At 51.0% G+C, this 22,500-nt stretch overlaps 1 protein-coding gene across 2 annotated transcripts in view; it reads left to right on the top strand.

The window, feature by feature from the left end:
• nova2 (NOVA alternative splicing regulator 2) overlaps positions 1–22,500 on the top strand; it is a 59,724-nt gene that overhangs the window by 8,065 nt on the left and 29,159 nt on the right. For both annotated transcript variants that reach the window (XM_064301213.1, XM_064301214.1), the window contains exon 2: positions 8,075–8,218. In XM_064301213.1, the coding sequence (XP_064157283.1) occupies positions 8,075–8,218 (144 nt within the window). The remainder of the gene's footprint in view (positions 1–8,074; positions 8,219–22,500) is intronic.

Genomic DNA, 22,500 nt, shown 5'->3' with positions numbered 1-22,500 from the left:
GTATACATGCTGTTTAAAAAAAACAAACAACAACAAAAACAAACATTTGGCTGTGTGCCAGTATACAAAATATGTGTTAGATACTATCTAGTCTGTAGGTAATCAGAGCACTAATTTTGTTAATTTAGCATCGTTGGACTGAACGGCCTGTTCTCATAATTATGTTATGTTATGTTATGATATGTTAAAAGTGATTGAAAAAATTGTAAATCTCTAGTTCTACATAACCACAATAAACCTGAATGTTTATTGTGACAAACAGGCACTGGTCTGATCGTGATTTCTCAAGTGAAACAGTGAACCTGAGGGAGCGTGTGCTTGTAAGGAATTTATTTTTGTTTAGTTTTCCAGCTTCACTGCATTAGCAGCGGGTTGTAATTAATTAATTATGACATTCAGTCTATGGAGTGATATCAGTCGCCATCATAATGCCTAAAAACATCAGGTTTGTCTGAACTCTCGTATAGAGCCCTAATTCTTAATGCATGGGCACACGACTCTGGTGTACGTGCTGGTCTTAGCTCCAACCAATTACTGCACCTGGCTTTGTTTTTTAAACTGCTGGTCTTACCCCTGACCAATGCTGGTTCGGTCCTGTGTCAGACCAGAGTACAACAGTCCGACCATGGGAATGTGCAGTCTTTAGCAGTGGCTCAGTGGTTAAATAATGTAAGATCAAGTAAACGATGGAGATGATGACATAATTAAGAACAGGAGTTGGCGCAGAATCCTGAAGCTGCTGGGCTTCGTCATACACCCTTGGCTGAAGGGAACCCACACAATGTGCCTTTCATTTGCTTTGTTATTTTGCCTGCATCTCTTGCTATTGCGTCTACATATAACGGCTGTATTTTGGCATGGAGAGCTATTGTTGGGTTGCTGGTCTGGAGGGGTTCCTTGACTCTTAAGTTACACCAGAAACAAACAATCCAAAAATGATTGGAAGCCCACAGGGTTGTCTTGGTTATGTTTCTATCTGCTAAATCAATGTCACAAAGTATGTATTTCTAAAGTGCAATATAGCAACTTCGTACTGAGAGATGAGCTGCTTTTTATGTCATGAGCTGGGTTATGGGAAAGACGATGTGGTTGTGCTTGAATCATTTGGGTTTCTGAACGTTTTGGTTCTGATGCTTTAAGTCTCGGCCAAGAGGGACACAGTTCCCTTTCGAGTAAGATTGGAAAAGTCCTCCTCTGTTTTCCTCCCCTAACACTGTACACTGCAGCATCGGGGGAACTTTACTATCATCCTCCCCTAACACTGTACACTGCAGCATGGGGGGAACTTTACTATCATCCTCCCCTAACACTGTACACTGCAGCATCGGGGGAACTTTACTATTATCTTCCCCTAACACTGTACACTGCAGCATGGGGGGAACTTTACTATCATCCTCCCCTAACACTGTACACTGCAGCATCGGGGGAACTTTACTATCATCCTCCCCTAACACTGTACACTGCAGCATCGGGGGAACTTTACTATCATCCTCCCCTAACACTGTACACTGCAGCATCGGGGGAACTTTACTATCATCCTCCCCTAACACTGTACACTGCAGCATCGGGGGAACTTTACTATCATCTTCCCCTAACACTGTACACTGCAGCATCGGGGGAACTTTACTATCATCCTCCCCTAACACTGTACACTGCAGCATCGGGGGAACTTTACTATCATCCTCCCCTAACACTGTACACTGCAGCATCGGGGGAACTTTACTATTATCTTCCCCTAACACTGTACACTGCAGCATGGGGGGAACTTTACTATCATCCTCCCCTAACACTGTACACTGCAGCATCAGGGGAACTTTACTGTCATCCTCCCCTAACACTGTACACTGCAGCATCGGGGGAACTTTACTATCATCCTCCCCTAACACTGTACACTGCAGCATGGGGGGAACTTTACTATCATCCTCCCTAACACTGTACACTGCAGCATCGGGGAACTTTACTATCATCCTCCCCTAACACTGAACACTGCAGCATCGGGGGAACTTTACTATCATCCCCTAACACTGAACACTGCAGCATCAGGAACTTCTATCATCCTCCCTAACACTGTACACTGCAGCATGGGGGAACTTTACTATCATCCTCCCTAACACTGTACACTGCAGCATCGGGGAACTTTACTATATCCTCCCTAACACTGTACACTGCAGCATCGGGGGAAATTTACTATCATCCTCCCCTAACACTGTACACTGCAGCATGGGGGAACTTTACTATCATCCTCCCCTAACACTGTACACTGCAGCATCGGGGGAACTTTACTATCATCCTCCCCTAACACTGTACACTGCAGCATCGGGGGAACTTTACTATCATCCTCCCCTAACACTGTACACTGCAGCATCGGGGGAACTTTACTATCATCCTCCCCTAACACTGTACACTGCAGCATGGGGGGAACTTTACTATCATCCTCCCCTAACACTGTACACTGCAGCATTGGGGTAACTTTACTGTTATCCTCCCCTAACACTGAACGCTGCAGCATTGGGGTAACATTACTGTTATCCTCCCCTAACACTGTACACTGCAGCTTTACAATTCTTTAAGATTATCATTCATTTGCATTAGTTATACTTGCAGCCATTGAATACAAGCTCTAAAAATAAAAAATATGAATGTTTTCAAAATACAATGGAGTGATTAGTCTCTATTGCTGCAGTCGGATCCTGTTATTTGCAACTCTGAAAGTGTGAAATGGTGGACACTGCTAACACTAATAGTTTCCAGAATGTTTGGTAACGTCCCGGCTATATTCCCATATGGTTGTGACACAATGTTATGATCAGACCATTCCCCAAACATATTTACTGTTCCAAACAAGTTGTGTCATAGTCACAGATAAATGGTCTGGGCACCTCACATGAAAACCCACTGCTAGCATCCACTATCATTTAGTCACAAAAACATCATGGATCATATATAAAAAATCTTTTAACATTGTTGTGTAAGTATTTATGAATGTTGCTAATATCTTTAATAAAATTACTGAAATTAATATTAAAAAGAATGTGAAGGTACATCCACAATTAAAATTATTTTTGAATACCTGAATAAGGCTTTATGATGCACTATTTCCGCAGTCTTCCATGTCCTTTGTGACGTAGAGGTAACTTTCTGGGGCATCCCGGACAATTGGACAAATTTGGAATGTTCTGAAAAACATAAGATTGTTAGTTGTGGAAGTGTAGCAAACATGTAAGTGCCTAATGGATGCAAGCATCCCCCCCTAACTGAGCACCTGATATTACCGTCACCTGTCTCAAGCAGAACGACGGTGTGGCTCATCGTGTAAAGGGCCCCTCCTGGGTCACAGATTCGTGTAAAGGGGCCGCTTCCTGGTTATGTATGAAGTGTGTCTGGGTTGTGGTGGTCCGTATGGGAGACTAGCAGGGGAGGAGACAGGAAGTCTGATCTGCGGCTTCTCAGAGCCTCTGTGACAGAGCCAGGACATGGTCAGCAAGCGGAGGTCTTACAAAACAAACATCCCTTCCCTGCCCTGCTCTTCCTCACCCTTCCTCTTTTTCTTCACGCCAATCTTCCTCCTCATCCTCCCATTCCCGCTCCCTCTCGTCTGCTCTGCTCTCCTCCTGCGCTTCGCGTCTCCTGTCCTGCGTGCTTCTCCTCGGACAGGCCAGGTTCGGGGGGGGGGGGGGGGGTCCTGCTTCTCTCCTTCCTGTCTGACATACACAGAGTTCCAGGGTGTCAGGAGACCTTGTTATGGGCAACATCACAAAAAAAAAAACACTTTACTGTGTGTGTGCATATTCCTGTATTTAACTCACTCTTTACCGTGTGTGCATAGTCCTGTATTTAACTCACACTTTACTGTGTGTGTGCATAGTCCTGTATTTAACTCACACTTTACTGTGTGTGTAAATGGTCCTGTATCTCTCAGCCCACAAATTTCGGTGATCTGTCATTGGTGATGAATACATTGTACCTTCAACATCAGTCGAGTTGCAATAGAGATACATGTTAATCACATTGGCTGTGCAATGGAAGAGTATTATAACTGCCAGGGTGTTATGTACATGCAGTATACAGTTGAGGCCAAAAGTTTACATACACCTAAGCTAAAGACATTCAAATTCAATTTTTCACAACTCCACACATTTCATGTTACCATACATTTCCCGTGTTAAGTCAGTTAGGATGTCTACTTTATTTCCATAAGAGGTCATTTCAAAATAATAGCTGAGAGACAGCTTTATTTCAGCTTTCATGTACTATATCAGATTTTTAGTGGGTCAAAAGTTTACATACACTTTGTTAGTATTTGGTGGCATTGCCTTTTAATTGCTTAACTTGAATCAAACGCTTGGGGTAGCCTTCCACTAGCTTCTCACAACAATTTGCAGAATTTTTCAGAACTGGTGTAACTCAGTCAGGTTTGTGGGCCTCCTTGCTTGGACATGCATTTTTAGTTCAGTACACAAATTTTCTATGAGATTTAGGTCAGGGCTTTGTGATGACCACTCCAATACTTTCACTTTGTTCTCTTTAAGTCATTTTGTTACAACTTTGGAGGTATGCTTAGGATAATTGTCCCGCTGGAAGACTCACTTGTGAGTTTTAACTTTCTAACTGATGTCTTGAGGTGTTGCTTCAGTATTTCTAGATTATCCTCCTTCCTCATGATGCCATCTATTTTCTGAAGTGCACCAGTCCTTTTTCCAACAAAACACCCCCACAACATGATGCTGCCATCCCCATGCATCACAGTTGGGATGATGTTCTTCAGATTAAAAGCCTCACCCTTTTCCCTCCATACATAGCACTGATCATTATGACCAAACAGTTCAATTTTTGTTTCATCTGACCAGAGAACACTCCTCCAAAAGGCTAGGTCTTCATCCTGGTGATCACCTGCAAACTTAATTCTGGCTTTTTTATGTCGGTCTTGGAGTAGCGACTGCTTCCCTGTGCAACAGCCTTTCAGGCCATGGCGATGTAGGATTCTCTTAATGGTGGATGTAGATACTTTGGTACCTGATGCCTCCAACTCCTTCACCAGTTTCTTTGTTGTTGTCTTGGGGTTCAGTTCAACCTTTCGGACCAAAATTTGTTCAGCCCTGGGAGTTAATTTGTGCCTCCTTCCTGAAAGATGCAGTATCTGTGTGGTTCCAAGATTTTTATGTTTGCATGCAGTTGTTTGAACAGATGCTCGTGGTACCTTCAGTTGTTTGGAAATTGCTCCTTAGGAGAAACCGGGCTTGTGGAGGTCTGCATTTTTTTTTCTGAGGTCCTGGCTGAGTTGCTTGGATTTTCCCATGATATCAAGGGCAAAAAAGCAGTGGCTCTAAAGGTTGGCCCTTAAATACAGCCACAGGTGCCAATTAACTCCCAATTAACTCCTAATTATGACAATTGGCCAATCAGAAACTTCTAAAAAGTCATTACATCAATTGTTTAAAGAGACAGTCAACTTGATGTATGTAAACTTTTGACCAACTGGAATTCTGATGTAGTGAATTAAAGCTGAAATAAATCTGTCTTGAATCGATTGTTTTAAAATGACCTCTAACGTAGACAAATTAGATGCCCTAATTGACTTGCCAAAAGAAATGTATCGTAACATTAAATATGCGGAGTTGTGAAAAACTGAGTTTGAATATCTTTAGCCTAGCTGTATGTAAACTTTTGGCCTCAAAAGTACACATTTGTGTTCCATTTGCAGGCATTGCCCATGTGTTAAGCAGCTACAGCACACAGTTAAAGGGAGAAACAGTCCCCAAATTTTCAGAATTTATCCAGTAATAAATAAGATGATGGATGTCACCGATGTGACTGGTGCGTGTGTCTAATTCTTCATTAATTCCCAACCTCATTAATTGAGGCTGGTTATAATTAGCCTGGTCCAGATTGAAAGGAGGCTAGCCTGTGCTTTTTCTGGAAATTAGGTCAGTTGGAAATGCAGGCTTTTCTGCGCCTCTGCCTGGCGGCTTTGGAGGTGTCGCAGGAGCGGGTCCGAACGAAACGGTCCGTTTCTGCGGGCACCTGGCGTTCCCCCCACAGACCCCTACAGGCAGACTGGCCCACAGTCCAGGCAGAGCCTGCACCTTCCAGGGCTGGAGCTCGCTACGCGGCTCGCTAACACACAGAGCCTGCACCTTCCAGGGCCGCGGCTCGCTAACGCAGAGCCTGCACCTTCCAGGGCCGCGGCTCGCTAACACGGCTCGCTAACACACAGAGCCTGCAGCTTCCAGGGCTGTGGCTCGCTAACACACAGAGCCTGCAGCTTCCAGGGCTGCGGCTCGCTAATGCAGCTCACTAACACACAGAGCCTGCAGCTTCCTGGGCCGCGGCTCGCTAACACACAGAGCCTGCAGCTTCCAGGGCCGCGGCTCGCTAACACACAGAGCCTGCAGCTTCCAGGGCTGCGGCTCGCTAACGCGGCTCGCTAACACACAGGCCTGCTTCCACACACAATGCGTCTGTGCGCTGCGTTTAATGAGATTATGGCAAGCAAAGTGGCTAAATAAAAGATTATAAAGTCCCGGTGATTGATAATCCCTTTGACCAGGCCGTACTTTCTCACTCGCGCTTTGCTTTCTCCAGCCCCTCTGCGTCTGAAAAAGCCAAATTCCGCTCCCTCTCTCGCTCGGCTGGGGCTCCATTCCATCTCATATCTGTCAATTCCAGAAATTAACCGAAATTCACTTCTTTACGTGAAAAATGCCAGAACGTCATTGGGCCTTTTCATTTTGCAGGTGATTTAAATATTCTCTACGGAATTGAAATGGAGAACTGTGCCCCATGGCGACGCAGCGTGTACCTGATCTCACGCTTCTGTGATGGCTCGCGGGCCTGTCGCGAGCTGGGCCGCACCCTAAGGTACTCAATGTCAGATTCCTCATGGCTGTCCTACACTGAGGATGAGAAAGTGCTGGAGAGACTGTGGCCTTATGGGGATCGCAGTTCTGCTGTTATCCTGAGTCATCATGCTTCTGGTGCTGGCTGTGGGCCTCTTCGCTGAGCTGGGTCCGCGACCCAAAGTTTCTACTGCTCATAATTCCTCCATCGGCTGTTGTTAAGAGTGCTGACGCACGTAAAAAAATAAACAAACGTGTGTAATAAAGATCCGGTTTAAGCTGAGTGCCTTGGGGGTGGTGCTCTGTATTAATTGGGGTGCAGTAATTAAATTTACCCAGTTGGGTGAGCCTGGGAGAAAGTTCAAAAGGGAATAGCGGGACGGTGGCCGGGTGTCAGTGACCTGGCTGTTCGGCTGGCAGGTAATGCTCACTCCCAAATGAAAGACCCTTTTGTCCTGGGGGTCGATGGGTCGACGGTTGGTTCCCTCCCTTATTCTCTTCCCTCGTGTCTCAGCGGAAGCGTTTCGTCTTGCGTAACAGGTGGAGATGAGTCAAACAGGTATTAAGGACGACGCCACCGCAAACCCCAGAGGTTCACCAGGTGCATGCAGGTGACGTTTCGCTGTTCATGCAGTGTAGAAGGCCTCCGGTGCCCGACGCTGTCCTCTCATTCTGGAACTCGGGTTTTACTGATGACAAAGATGGCCGCCCTCTCCTTCTTCATGGCCTGGGAAGAAGTGTGCAGGGCTGCCTGTTTATTCCATCAGGTTCACAGGAAGGAGCACGCTGCCAGCATTTAGATGTGCAGTTTCCTCTAGTATACAAGCCACGGCATAGAAGGCAATGGGTTTTATTGTGAGATTTTATTTAATGCTTCTGTTCATACATTCCGACTTTATTTTAACATCACTTCATATCGAGTGTTTACTTGTACATATGTATGCGTGGAAAGAAAGAAAGATAATATATTTCTATATCTTTGATGCAGCCAGCAAAATCATATTACTACTTGGTGTGTGTGTGTGTGGGGGATGGGGGGGGGGGGGGTGGGAGGGGGGGTTGCGGGGGTCTTCTGTGGTGCATGCGCTAAATAAACTATCCTGTCCTGACAGAGAACGAGCGAGTGCGTGTGAAGGACAGCCCAGCCGGGGGGGTTCGGGTTACACAGGCCCGAGCCCAGCACATCTGTGCCTCGGCGTGTCTGATTCGCGCTATCTTGGTCTCTCTGTCATCTCCAGAGGAGGGCGAGTATTTCCTGAAGGTGCTGATCCCCAGCTATGCGGCCGGATCCATCATCGGGAAGGGGGGGCAGACCATCGTCCAGCTGCAGAAAGAGACCGGCGCCACCATCAAGCTGTCCAAATCCAAAGACTTCTACCCAGGTAACCAGAGCGGCCGTGCCTGCACAAAATTAAACGGCAGTTACCCGGCCATCTTTGTTTTACCTAACAGTCACCAGGTAGTATATATTTCTTTAGACAGTCTGGAGCGATCTTGCGCATTATAGCCCAAGTATTTAAAGCAGGGGTTGTCTTACGGTGGTCACTTTTAAAGGGAAAATGACGCAGTTATGCAGTTACCTCTGTTTGTGAAGACCCTGACTGCGTGTGGCTGGGCTCGAGCAGGGATGTGATTGATTGATTGATTGATTGATTGATTGATTGATTGATTGTTTGATGAATGCCATTTTCCCCGTCAGGCATTAGAAAGTGAGTTTTATTTGTTTAAAACCGTTCTGTCCACAACTACCTACTGCCATGTAATTTCATTTGAAAGGAGTACGTCTGTCTGCCCGTTGCCTGGGTTTGGCCGCTTTCAGTGAGCGAGACTGTAGCAGTGCTTTATATGCATCTGCATGCCCCACCCCTGCACCCGCTCCCATAAGCGTCTGAGGGGAGTTTTTTGGGAGAGATCCCAGGACAGGGTGTCGAGGAGGAAGCACAGATGACTGGGGGGGCCGGGGGGCTGGGCTTTTTTAATTAAAAGAGCCTTATCCAGCCGGCCGACCTGTCCCCCCCCCCAGCCCCCATCTCCTGATCGGCCAGTGAATTCTTCCCTGTCTCTCCCTGCGTGCCCCCTCCTTCCCTTGGCGAGACCCGGGGCCTGACTGTGCCCACAGATGCCAGCCCCCCCCCCCCAAAGCTGGCAGCTGCAGCTCGATGGGATTCAGAAGGATGGAAAAAGGGAAGGAGGGAAGGAGGGAGAAGAAAGAGGAGACTGTGGGGGAACGTTTGTGCATCTGAGATGTGGGGAGGGAAGAGAGAGAGGATGGGCAGGAGGGGGGCGGGCAGGGGGGGGTTCCTTCCGAGCAGGGGGCATCTGTATGCAAATGAGCACCGGTTCTTCCTGGGTGCTGAATTGGTCAATAGGACCACCTGCTGAGGGTTCTGGGGAGGGGGTGGGCAAGTGGAAGGGGCTATGCATCACTCTACTGGGAACAAACACCCCAAAACTCCTCCTATTAATCCTGGGATAGCGCACCGCTAGCACTTCACTCAGATGGCATTAGCTGGCCACTGCAGCAGGGGTCAGAGACAGAGACATGCCCGTTGGGCCGGAACCGAGGGAAAGATTTATTTGACACCGGCGTTCCAGACGTAGGTGCGAGAGGCTTGGAAAACCGCGTGATGTCAGTTCAGTCTCAGAGAGAGCTGCCAGAATCTGGCGCTGACATTTTTAAAACGGTGAAATTGGTCGGCTGCGATTTCGGAAACGGACGCCGCGGGGCCGTCGAGCCTCCCGTCCCCGATCGCGGCGGAGCGGAGGCGCGGAGGTCCGCAGCGGCCGTCGGCGGTAAAAACGGGGGGCCGGCCCCTGCCTCTCCCTCCACCGCGACGGAAACGAAGCGCTGCCTGGACGTCTCCCGTCCCAAAACAATCGGGCCGCCATTTTTACTTTCCTTCGCGGGCGCTCCGGGCGCGCGTCGCGGCCATTCCGCGCCGCGAGCTTCCCGCCGCCCCCCTCTGCGGCCTTTTCTGAGCCCTGGGTCCGGAGCTCGTGTGAACGGGGGTAGCGCTTCCACCCCGCTGTCCTGCCGTGGAGGGGTCTGGTTCCCTCCCCCCCCCCCCTCCCAGCATCTTGGCCCCCGGCCCCGCCCCCGCCCCGCCCGGGCCCCGCGAGTCGCTCAGTCGCCAGCGGGGCCCGAGAAGGCGGGCGTCGCCGTCGATGTAATAAGAGCTCTCCGGCTCAGTGTTGCGCTCGGTCACTGGTGGGCCCTCTCCCGATTGACAGACCCGCTCTGAACGCCATTCTCCTCCTTGCCGGGTCCGTGTCCCTCTGGCAGAGTATGAAAGCTTCGTCTTAATCCGGCGCTGAGGTTGCGGTTTTCAGCGTTTAATTCCGGGCCGCCCCCCCCCACCCCCCTTCGTTCGTTACCGACGTCGCCGATTTTCCGTTAAGCTGCTTAGGGCCCGAGCGTCCTGGCTGCGAGATAAAAAGCTGCCGCTGCGAAATGGCCGGCTAGCCGAAACGTTTGATTGTTTTTTATTTTTAGCACGTTCCCGTCTCCTGTCCCGCCATAAAATGGCCTTCAGATGCGAGCGTTTTCTTTGTCCATGATGACCCCAGTTGGCTCTTTCTGGTTGTTGGTCATCGGTAGGGGCGAAGGGGCCGTCCGTCCGTCCGTCCTGACGTGCGCTTTGGACGGCAACGTTAGTCTGTTCTCTGCGGCTTCCTGTTGTGCTGATCATGAGCGTGCCGTTTCACTGCACCGCGCGTAACGTGACCCTCCGGACGGGGAGGTGTGAGCGACAGCACTCACTCTGCAGGGACACACGCTCCCGACGCTGAGCGGCTGAAGTTCGGTCACCGCTGACCCCTGAGCGCTGAGCAGCTGAAGTTCGGTCACTGCTGACCCCTCAGCGCTGAGCGGCTGAGCGGCTGAAGTTCGGTCACCGCTGACCCCTGAACGCTGAGCGGCTGAAGTTTGGTCACCGCTGACCCCTGAACGCCGAGCGGCTGAAGTTCGGTCACCACTGACCCCTGAACGCCGAGCGGCTGAAGTTCGGTCACCGCTGACCCCTGAACGCCGAGCGGCTGAAGTTCGGTCACCGCTGACCCCTGAACGCTGAGCGGCTGAAGTTTGGTCACCGCTGACCCCTGAACGCTGAGCGGCTGAAGTTCGGTCACCGCTGACCCGCATGAACCGACGGCGAATGAAGTCAGCAACGGGCACGGCCCTGACGTGAATGCTTAAGTTCTGATCAACAGCTGCCCCAACGCACGTGAAGTTGTCAAAGTGACCTCTGCACCGGAGGTCCGTTTGTAATGGATGGCTCAGCCATGCACCCTGCCTCATTTCTTTTGGTCCTGATCATGACCGACGTGCTCCACTACCAGTACTTTTTCAAATAGTCTGCAACGAGTGGATGTGGTTCTATTGGTTAGTGTGGATGACTTCGATATGGTCATGGCTCGATGTCTGTCTTATGTGCTGATGGATGCTGGACTTGTATACGTGTCGTTGGTGCACTGTCTGTGATTGTTTAATAGTAGTGGCAAGTGATGTGGGATGCGGTTGTGATGTGGTTGGATGTGGTTGGATGTTGTTGGATGTGGTTGTGATATGGTTGTGATGTGGTTGGATGTTGTTGTGATGTGGTTGTGATGTGGTTGGATGTGGGTGTGATGTGGCTGGATGTGGTTGTGATGCGGTTGGATGTGGTTGTGGTGTGGTTGGATGTGGTTGTGATGTGGTTGGATGTGGGTGTGACGCGGTTGGATGTGGTTGTGGTGTGTGATGTGGTGTGGGTGTGATGTCGTTTGATGTGGTTGTGATGCGGTGTGTAGTCGGTTTGTGATGTGGTTGTGATGTGGTTGGTTATGGTTGTGATGTGGTTGTTTGGTTTATGTGTGTGATGTGTGGTTGTGATGTGGTTGGTGTGGTTATTGATTGTGGTTGTGATGTGTTGGGAGTGTTGGATGTGGTTGTGATGTGGTTGGTATGGTGTGATGTGGTTGTGATTGGTTGTATGTGTTGTGATGTGGTTGGATGGTTGTGATTGGTTGGATGTGTTGTATGGTTTGTGGTGATGGTGTGATGTGGTTGGTGTAATGTGTGGATGTGTTGTGATGTGGTTGGATGTGGTTTTATGTGGTTGTGATGTGGTTGGTGTGTTGTGATTGTTGATGTGGTTGTGATGTGGTTGGATGTGGTTGGATGTGGTTGTGATTGGTTGTGATGTGGTTGTGATGTGGTTGGATGTGTTGTGATTGGTTGGATGTGGTTATTATGTGGTTGTGATGTGGTTGGATGTAATTGGATGTGGTTGTGATGTGGTTGGATGTGTGTTGTGATGTGGTTGGTTGGTATATGTGGTTGTGATTGGTTGGAGTTGATGTGGTTGTGATGTGGTTGGTTATGGTTGTGATGTGGTTGGTTATGGTTGTGATGTGGTTGTGATGTGGTTGGATGTGGTTGTGATGTGGTTGGATGTGGTTATTATGTGGTTGTGATGTGGTTGGATGTGGTTGGTTATGGTTGTGATGTGTTTGTGATGTGGTTGGATGTGGTTGTGATGTGGTTGGATGTGGTTATAGTGTTGTGATGTGGTTGGTGTATTATGTGGTTGTGATGTGGTTGGATGTGTTTGTGATGTGGTTGGTATGTTGAGTGGTTGTATGTGGTTGATGTGGTTGGATTGTATGTGTTGAGTGGTGGTTATGGTTGGTTGTGATGTGGTTGGATGTGGTTGTGATGCGGTTGTGTCACAGTTTTGATGTGGTTGGATGTGGTTGTGATGTGGTTGGGTGTGGTTATTATGTGGTTGTGATGTGGTTGGATGTGGTTGGATGTGTTTGTGATGTGGTTGGTTATGGTTGTGATGTGGTTGTGATGTGGTTGGATGTGTTTGTGATGTGGTTGGATGTGGTTATTATGTGGTTGTGATGTGGTTGGATGTAATTGGATGTGGTTGTGATGTGGTTGGATGTGGTTGGATGTGTTTGTGATGTGGTTGTGATGTGGTTGGATGTGTTTGTGATGTGGTTGGATGTGGTTATTATGTGGTTGTGATGTGGTTGGATGTAATTGGATGTGGTTGTGATGTGGTTGGATTTGGTTCTATCTGCTCAGCATGCCCCCAGTACTCCTTGTCAGCGGGATGAGTGACAGGTCAAGAGGGCCAGTGAAGTAGGTAACTGCTGAACCTCTCGGCTTGGGTGAAGATCGGCGAGAAAACGTCTCTGAGTAAGAGCTGGGAAAGCAGAGAAATATTAGTGACACTGAGTGCTGTGTCTAACACTTTCAATACGTGAGCAGGGCTGGCCCCTCTCCTTTCACATATTTTGCTTTGTTCAGACGGGGGGAAGCAGAGACGGTCAGGGATAGAGAACAGATCACAGCTCAGGGGGTGCCATCAAAGCCCCCCTCCCCCCCCCATCCCCCAGTACGGGTTTAAATTCGGTCGCCCCCCCAGACAACGCCTCACGTCCCGCCGAGTTCTAACGCTTCCATACCTCTGCATTACTGCATCACCGGGCGCACTTAAAAATAAAGACGCCGTACAAATGATAAAACGTGATACTTCTATTGTGACATGTCCCATTATATATGCATGAAATGACACATGAGCTCTGAGGGGGGATGAGTGCCAGGGATGGGTGGTATTTAGAAAGAGGAGCCGGGGCCCCAGATCAGGACTGCACATAAAAAGAGTGGCCTTTAATCCGCATGACATTTGTTTTGTTTTCCTGCGTGACGTCAGGCTCCCCGAACGGGAGCGCTGGCGCTCGCGCTGGCTAATGCCTTCAGATGGGAGAGTAATTCCTCTCCTGGCAGAGCGGCCCGTGCTTGTGTGCCCCCCCCCTGCCCCCCCTCTCCACCCCGCTAAGCGCACTGGCCCCGCCTACCCGCCCTGCCAGCTGCCACCCACGCGGAGCGCATTGGTCAACGTTGCTTAGAGCCGTCAGCTGACACGCCCGTTCAGCCAATCAGCAACGCGCGGCTGATACCTGCAGAAGCACTTGGAAAGAGGCTCTCTCTTTCTCAGCCGCCTCTTTCTCCCACTCTCTTCCTCCCTCTCCCCCTTCTCTCCCACTCTCTCTTTCCATCTCCCTCTCTCTCCCACTCTCTTCTTCCCTCTCCCTCACTCTTTTTCCCTTTCTCATTCTCTCACGCTCCTCTCCCCCCCCTCTCTCTCGCTGTCTCTCTCTCCGTCTTTCTCACCCCCATCTCACTTCCCTCTCTCTCTCTCTCTCTCTGTCTCTCACTAACCTCCCTCCCCTCCCCCCTCTCACTCTCTCTTTCTCTCTCCACCCCCCCCCCTTGTCTCTTTTTCTCACTCGCTCGCTCTCGCTCTCTCTCTCTCAGGTCCCAGGGGTGTTGTACTTTCTTGAGCTGGCTTCGCAGTTTTTTAATCAGATATAATAAAAGGCACCAGAGGGGCCCTCCATAAATAGAGCGCCACAAATATAGCGGAGATCAATTCTGCGGTGAGCAGGGAGTGGGGAGCCATGCAGGAGGCTCTGGGTGAAAGATTATTGTCGCTAACCCCTCTCCCAGATCGCGCTGGCCCCTCCTATCCGCTCACAGGATGGGGTTCCGCCATCACCCGCACTTTTCTCTTCTGACGGAAAGAATAAGGCTGGGAGAGAGAGAGAGAGAGGGGGGGAGAGAGAGAGGAAGAGAGAGAGAGGGGAGAGAGAGAGCAAGGGCAGAGAGAGAGGGGCGGGAGAGTGTGAGAGACAGAGAGCAGAGAGAGAGGAGAGAGAGAGAGAGAGAGGGGGGAGAGAGAGCAAGGGGGGAGAGACAGGGGCAGGAGAGTGTGAGAGACAGAGAGAGAGAGAGAGGGGGGAGACGGGGAGAGAGAGAGAGAGGGGGGAGAGAGGGAGAAAGATAACGAAGGGAGGGGAGAGAGAAACAGAGAGAGAGAGAGAGAGTAATCCTATTTCACTACCTGAATTTTATCACACCATAAATTGGATGACCCCCTCCACACCCGACCCCCCCCCCCTCCCCCCCACTAGCACAGTTCCCACTTCCTGTCCCTCAGTATTCCCCGGCTGGCCCTTTGATTAATTCCCGTTTCGCATGTAAAGCAAGTCCAATATTTGACTGCATGTTTTATGGCCTCTTCCCTGCTGTGGGGAAGCCCGACTCAGCCTCCCCCACAGATGCACTTTCCTTGCCTTTGTGGGATAACTGACTGCACACCTGTGCTCATACAGACAGACAGAATAAGACATGTGTTTGGATTGGACTTCTCCTCAGTGCGTGACCTTCCAGGAAATTAAAATCACCGCACTGGGCTGTGTTATTTTAGGATTACGGGATAGCCACAGCTGAACCGGGAGGAGAGCTAGGCGCTAGGCGAGCTAGGCGGGCGCTCATTATCGTGTGAGATGTGTGCCGCCTGTGCTCCTGTCCGCAGGTCCGTTTGTTAATGCTGCATAGTTGCAGCTTGCGTGGCCTGCGCTGACAGGAGGCTAAACGGGGCATTTTGGCGGACCTATTTAAAGAGGGGTGAAGGCGTGGTGCGGGGCTCTGTGCAGCGGGGTGTGAGGTTTGAAATGGGCTCGTGCTTCTCTCCCGATGAAGCCGATGTCTTGTCCTTGCTGAAGGTGCTCTTACCGCTCATCCTGAATAAGGTCACGGACCAGGCGGTGGGTTTTTTTTTGTTTTTTTTGGCGGGTTTCGGCCAGACCGGAGAGCAGCCGGTACCGTGACTGCAGTGGCGTCCGGGCGAATCACGGGGGAGGGGTTTGGGGGGAGGGCGTGGTGGTGGGGGGGGGGGCTCCAGTGGGAGCCTGGGATTATGCGCGATTATGGCAGACGGACAGAAATAGCGCTTTTCAATCTCTCTTTGTGTGGGCGGGACCCGGCCCCTCCCACTGCTGCCCTGGCCGCCATCGCCGGGACGACCAGCCAGCCGCCAGCTGCGCGCTCTCGCAGTCCGCTGTTCGTTCGTAACGGGGCCAAGAGCGGGATATTCACCCCCCCCCCCAAAAACCAGCTATTCCCTTACCTGGGGAGTGCAGTGCTGGGGTGAGAGAGAGAGAGAGAGAGAGAGAGAGAGAGAGAGAGAGGAGGGGGTGGGGAGAGAGAGGGGCGGGGGGAGAGAGAGAGAGAGAGAGAGAGAAAGTGTGAGACAGGGAAGTGAGAGAGAGAGTGAGAGAGAGAGAGAGAGAGAGAGAGAGAGCAGAATGAATACAGTGGTCTGAATGAACAGTGCAGGCCCCAAACACGCAGTAACAATAGAGAGTGGTGGGCCACTCTTAATGACAATGGTCCCTTTGACATTTTGACCGCACCACTACTTCAGAATGGGGGGAAGGGAGTCTTGAGTGGGTCAGCCCCCATGGGACAGTATGTGTGTGTGTGTGTGTGTGTGTTTGTGTATGTGGGTGTGTTTGTTTTGGAGAGAGATGAATATGTATTCCCTTTGTTGTAATGTTTGTGTGCGCGTCTCTATTCTGTATAATGTGTGCGTCTGTGTCTGTTTTCAGAGAGAAGTGCTGAGTATGTGTGCATGGGTGTTTGCGCGTGTATGTGTGACCGCATGTTTGTGTGTGTGTTTGTAGTTTGTGTGTGCATCTGCGAGTGGTCGAGGTGCTATCGGCACTGAATCACCGCCTCTAAGATGTGCAAAAGGACGTGTGTGCGGAACAGTGTGTGTGCGTACAGTGTGTGTGCAGTTTCGGCTGCTTTGCTTTTATAGCGTCTGGATTATTTTCCCATTTACCTGCACTTTAGCAGTCACGCTTTGATGCAAAATTTCCAGCAGGGAAGGAAGGAAAGAGGCATATTTTTACAGACACGCAAAAAAAAAAAGGAACTTGATCATTATGGTAATTGACACTAAAGCCAAGCTGACTGTGAGCTGGATTCTTGTGCACAGGGAAGGAGAAGAGAGGTCTGTAACAGGGACTAACGGGGACTGAAGCAGACTTTCCTGCTATATTTGCTGTCCTTCGTTCCCAACAGGCGATGAACACACCTCCCTGACAGCTTCTCTGCATCTTCCTCTTTCGCGTGCTGTTCTCCCGTGGGTATCTTAAGGCGTCCTCAGACGAGTCTGTGCTTTCTGGGCCTGGTCCGTGCGTTAGGTCGTTGTGAGATTGTAGTGCAGGCAGCAGTTTGGTGAACAGCCAGGATGCTGTCGGTTTTCTCTATAGGAGTCTGCTGCTTTCAAAATGGCGCTGATCCGACCATTGTCACCGAACATGCAGGTGCTCCATTTTCCCATTTCAGTACCAGGGTTTAAAAAAGTAAAAAAAAAAAAAAAAAAAAACGGAAATCGGGAGCAGTGGTTGGCTGAGGTGAACTGCGTCTGTAGAACTGGAGTCAGAGACGGCACCGAATTCGGGCCCCCCGGGTTGCCCCTCCCTCCCCCCTCCCCGGTTCGGCCGGCTGCGGGGGTGCGGAGGTGGTGGCGTCTCGCGTGCGGCCGGGTGGGCGGGCGGAGGACGGGGGGGGGGGGGGGGGGTTCGGCGGGAGACGCGATGCGGGCTCCATCTTAGCGGCCCCCTCCCGCCGGGCCCCGCCCACCGGGCCCCAAACAAAGAGCGCTTTGTGAGGCTGTGTGCGCGTTCGCTCAGAGACACTAATCAAAGCGACAGCTCAAGGAGCGGCGGGGGGCGGGGATGGGGGGGGGGTTCTCTCTCCTAGTCCATGCCCCCTCCCCCCACCCCCCCCCTCCCCCCCGCCCTTCAGCAGGTGTAGCGCAGGGCTATAGGATACCTGCACCTCTGGGGGCCGGTGAGGTGGAGCTGGTTTCTGCAGTCCAGTCAGTAGACATCACATGGGCACGGGACCACCAATCGAAGGCTCCCTCCAGACGAGGCAGCAGTTGAACCCTGGTGCCTAATGAGAGAAGGGCTGCTTTGTTTTGCTGATGTCAGAGTGCTCCAGAGATGCCCTCCCTGAGAGCACTGAGTTTGGGTTTGTCTTTCGTCCTCTCAGAAGAAGAGTCTGGAATCCTAAATGCATGCAGATAGATGGAGAAGATAGGAAAGAAAGATGATGCGTTTATGATTCTGCTTTCCAATACGAGTCAAAATTATGTATGATTTCATTTATTTTCAGCGCTGACACCAGTTTTTTATATTGGATGTTCCCAGTGTGTGGTGGCTGTGTGTGGTTATGGAAGCCATGTGGTTATGTGTGGTTATGGAAGCTGTGTGTGGTTTTATAAGCCGTGTGTGGTTATGTGTGGCTGTGGAAGCTGTGTGTGGTTATGTGTGGTTTTATAAGCTGTGTGTGGTTCTGTGTGGCTGTGGAAGCTGTGTGTGGTTATGTGTGGTTTTATAAGCCGTGTGTGGTTATGTGTGGCTGTGGAAGCTGTGTGTGGTTATGTGTGGTTTTATAAGCTGTGTGTGGTTATGTGTGGTTTTATAAGCTGTGTGTGGTTATGAAAGCTGTGTGTGGTTCTGTGTGGTTATGTGTGGTTTTATAAGCTTTGTGTGGTTATGGAAGCTGTGTGTGGTTCTGTGTGGTTATGTTTGGTTTTATAAGCCGTGTGTGGTTATGTGTGGCTGTGGAAACTGTGTGTGGTTGTGTGTGGTTTTATAAGCCGTGTGTGGTTATGTGTGGCTGTGGAAGCTGTGTGTGGTTATGTGTGGTTTTATAAGCTGTGTGTGGTTATGTGTGGTTTTATAAGCTGTGTGTGGTTATGGAAGCTGTGTGTGGTTCTGTGTGGTTATGTGTAGTTTTATAAGCCGTGTGTGGTTATGTGTGGCTGTGGAAACTGTGTGTGGTTATGTGTGGTTTCATAAGCTGTGTGTGGTTATGTGTGGTTATGTGTGGTTTTATAAGCTGTGTGTGGCTGTGGAAACTGTGTGTGGTTATGTGTGGTTTTATAAGCTGTGTATGGTTATGGAAGCCGTGTGCGGTTATGGAAGCTGTGTGTGGTTATGTGTGGTTATGGAAGCTGTGTGTGGTTATGTGTGGCTGTGGAAACTGTGTGTGGTTATGTGTGGTTTTATAAGCTGTGTGTGGTTATGGAAGCTGTGTGTGGTTCTGTGTGGTTTTATAAGCTGTGTGTGGTTCTGTGTGGTTATGTGTGGTTTTGGAAGCCGTGTGTGGTTATGAAACTGCGCGTTAGAATAGCCTGTGCTGGCAGCCATTTTCCCTCCCTTGCTTTCATCTGAGTGTTGTTCTGCCTGTAAGCAAACTGGCCTGCAGTCCAGCCGTGGTGAAAACACGGAATGGCACCTCGAGAAAGGAGGACGGCATCGAGGAAAAGGGATGCAGAGAGACCGTACAAACCCGCAAACTCCCTCCCTGTCAGAACGCAGCACAGCGCGGAGGCCCGAAGCCTTTTCACCACGGGCCCGTGTCCGCCGTGTCTCTGGTTGCCATGGAAACCTCCCAGTTGCATAACCCAGCGAGGAAAGGAGAGCAGAACTTCTTAATGACTCGCCATGGATGCGGGTCCACTCCGGGAGAGCCGCGAGGCTTAAAGGGGCAACGTGCCGGGCGGTGGGGACACCCTGAGCGTAATGCCGCATTGCCTTTTTAAGATGGAAGGTGCGCTGTGACAAAGGGAGGTCAGCTGTGGTTTCATGGTCCAATCACTTTCTTAGGGGGATCAAAGCCCCCCCCCCCCCCCTCCCCCAACCTATGCAAACCCCTGATAGCCCCTCTGCTGCTGCCCATTCTCACCCCCTCAGAGGGGCAGATCTGCAGCTGCCCCCAAACCCCCCAGCTCTACCCCCCCTCTTTGGGACCATTATCTCTAATCCCCAGTGAAACGCTCCGCCTTTCTGATGATTAATTTCCCCGACAGACGAGGAAGCCGTCAGCTGTCCAGCCGGCCCTTTCCGCGCTCTCACTTTAATTGCGGCCGATCGGCGCTCGCTAATTACGAGCGTCCCGGGCCGGGGGGGGGAGGCGAGGTGGTGAGGGGTTGAGGGCGGGGGTTGTCAGCGGCGACATCGAGGCAGCCGAACAGCCGGGCCCGAGTCGGCGCTGGAGGGGGGGGCGCGGCTGTAATGGCTGTTTCCACGGTGACCGGTCAAACCACTGTGCTGTGTTTTATTTTCGGGAGGTGAGTGGTTTTGGGGAAATTCCGCGGCTCGGACGGGCGTGTCCGCAGCACCGGTGACGGGGTCGAGGCGCGCGCCCTTTCGGACCCGACCGCCCGCCCCGCAGGAGAAGCTCCCAGGACCTCCTGAAATGAGACCGGTGAAAAAGTCAGGGGGGCGGAGCTGAGGAACGAGACCTTTCATCTGGAATGGGGAAGGAGGAGCCCCCCCCTCCCCCATTATGCCCTTCCTCCTGTCTTTATCAAACCTCACAATGAGCCTTCAGAGCCGGGGGGGGGGCTGGCTGAGCGTGCACGGCTGCTTTCGCCCTCCTCCCCCCCGCCTCCCCCAGCAGGTGCAGAAAGCCGGGGTTTGGCGATACCGCTTACATCATCGCCCGCGGCGACAGGCCCGGTACATGGGGGGAGAGAAGCGCTCTGTGACTCCGTCTGAGGAAGAGTTCGCTGGCCGAATGACGTCGCGCCACGTTATTCTCCCCACTGCCAGCTGCACTGGTCCTCAGGAACCTGCACGCTTTTGTTTCTACATGCATCGCATGCAGACTCCCACTCCTGCAGCTGCACTGGTCCTCAGGAACCTGCACGCTTGTGTTTCTACATGCATCGCATGCAGACTCCCACTCCTGCAGCTGCACTGGTCCTCAGGAACCTGCACGCTTGTGTTTCTAGATGCATCGCATGCAGACTCCCACTCCTGCAGCTGCACTGGTCCTGAGGCACCAGCACGCTTGTGTTTCTACATGCATCGCATGCAGACTCCCACTCCTGCAGCTGCACTGGTCCTCAGGAACCTGCACGCTTGTTTTTCTACATGCATGCAGACTCCCACTCCTGCAGCTGCACTGGTCCTCAGGAACCAGCACGCTTGTGTTTCTACATGCATCGCATGCAGACTCCCACTCCTGCAGCTGCACTGGTCCTCAGGAACCTGCACGCTCGTGTTTCTAGATGCATCGCATGCAGACTCCCACTCCTGCAGCTGCACTGGTCCTCAGGAACCTGCACGCTTGTGTTTCTACATGCATCGCATGCAGACTCCCACTCTTGCAGCTGCACTGGTCCTCAGGAACCAGCACGCTTGTGTTTCTACATGCATCGCATGCAGACTCCCACTCCTGCAGCTGCACTGGTCCTCAGGAACCAGCACGCTTGTGTTTCTACATGCATTGCATGCAGACTCCCACTCCTGCAGCTGCACTGGTCCTCAGGAACCTGCACGCTTGTGTTTCTACATGCATCGCATGCAGACTCCCACTCCTGCAGCTGCACTGGTCCTCAGGAACCTGCACGCTTGTGTTTCTACATGCATCGCATGCAGACTCCCACTCCTGCAGCTGCACTGGTCCTCAGGAACCTGCATGCTCGTGTTTCTACATGCATCGCATGCAGACTCCCACCCCTGCAGCTGCACTGGTCCTCAGGAACCAGCACGCTTGTGTTTCTACATGCATCGCATGCAGACTCCCACCCCTGCAGCTGCACTGGTCCTCAGGAACCTGCACGCTTGTGTTTCTACATGCATCGCATGCAGACTCCCACTCCTGCAGCTGCACTGATCTTTGGAGCAGTAAAGGAGAGGGATTTTGTTTTAAGGTCATTTGTCATGACCTGATTGGGCGTCCACACTTCCACCTCTAAGCTCCATTTGTGGGATGCTCTAGATCTGGGATCTCAAACTTAAGTCCTGGAGGGCTGATGGTTTTTGATGTGTTCCTGCACTTAAGTGCTTAGGTTAAGTCATTGATTGGCTAAAGAGTCTGCACACCTTGTTCCCAAGGCCATGATTGGCTGCTGATTGAAAGGAAATAACGAAAACCAGCAGAGACTGCGGCCCTCTGGGACTGGAGTTTGAGACCCCTGCTCTGGATGTTTCCAAAAAAAAAAAAAAATCTCGATGCAAATTTGTGGCATCAGTTGCCAGAAAGCACCATGAATACACCAAAGACTTTGGAAAGTTTACCAATTTGAATATTTTAATAATGTTATCATAATTGTAATCAAAGGCATAATTTGGAATCAATATTCCAAAACAGGCCAAACCCAACCCCCCCCCCCCCCCCTCTGTTTTTTATGCAGAAAAAAGGGCTAAAATGCTGGGGGAAAACTTGCATTGCATTCTATAAACCAAGGTCTTTATTTCTCTTTAGATTATGTGTGTGCGTGGGCGTGCATGTGCGTGTGCATGTGTGTGCGTGTGAGAGTGAGAGATATGCAGCGTATGTGTTCATGAGACCCTGAGAGTGTTTATTTCATAACAAAAGGAAAGAAGGTAGAGCGATTCTACTCTGCTGTGTGTAAACTCCGGCAGGAGAAAGATGCTGCAGACTGGACTGCACAGAAGAAGCCATTGTGAGATATTTTGGATAAAATGCAGCTGTTCGGGAAGTGGGGGAAATGGTCTTTCACACTAAAAGCAGCCAATGAGCTTCATCGTGGTCATGTGACAGGGAGGTGATGTCACCTCCCCCACTGTGCGGGCCAATAAGGAGCCAAGGCTGAAACGCAGCTAAGGGAAAAGAGCCAATGATGAAAGGGCTAGAGAGGTCGCCATAACAACGGAGCTGTGAGCTGCTCAACACCCTAGGCCTCATATGAGCAGAGCAGGGCTGCGTGTGAAGGGGGATGAGTCACCTCCATGTGGACGGTGTTTGGGGGGGGGGCGGGGGTGCTGTGGTTTTGCA

The sequence above is a fragment of the Anguilla rostrata genome, chromosome 12 (assembly GCF_018555375.3).
Source record: "Anguilla rostrata isolate EN2019 chromosome 12, ASM1855537v3, whole genome shotgun sequence".
In the NCBI taxonomy this organism is placed as follows: domain Eukaryota; kingdom Metazoa; phylum Chordata; class Actinopteri; order Anguilliformes; family Anguillidae; genus Anguilla; species Anguilla rostrata.
The sequence above is the reverse complement of the archived record's forward strand: the minus strand, read 5'-3'. Positions and strand labels throughout refer to the sequence as shown.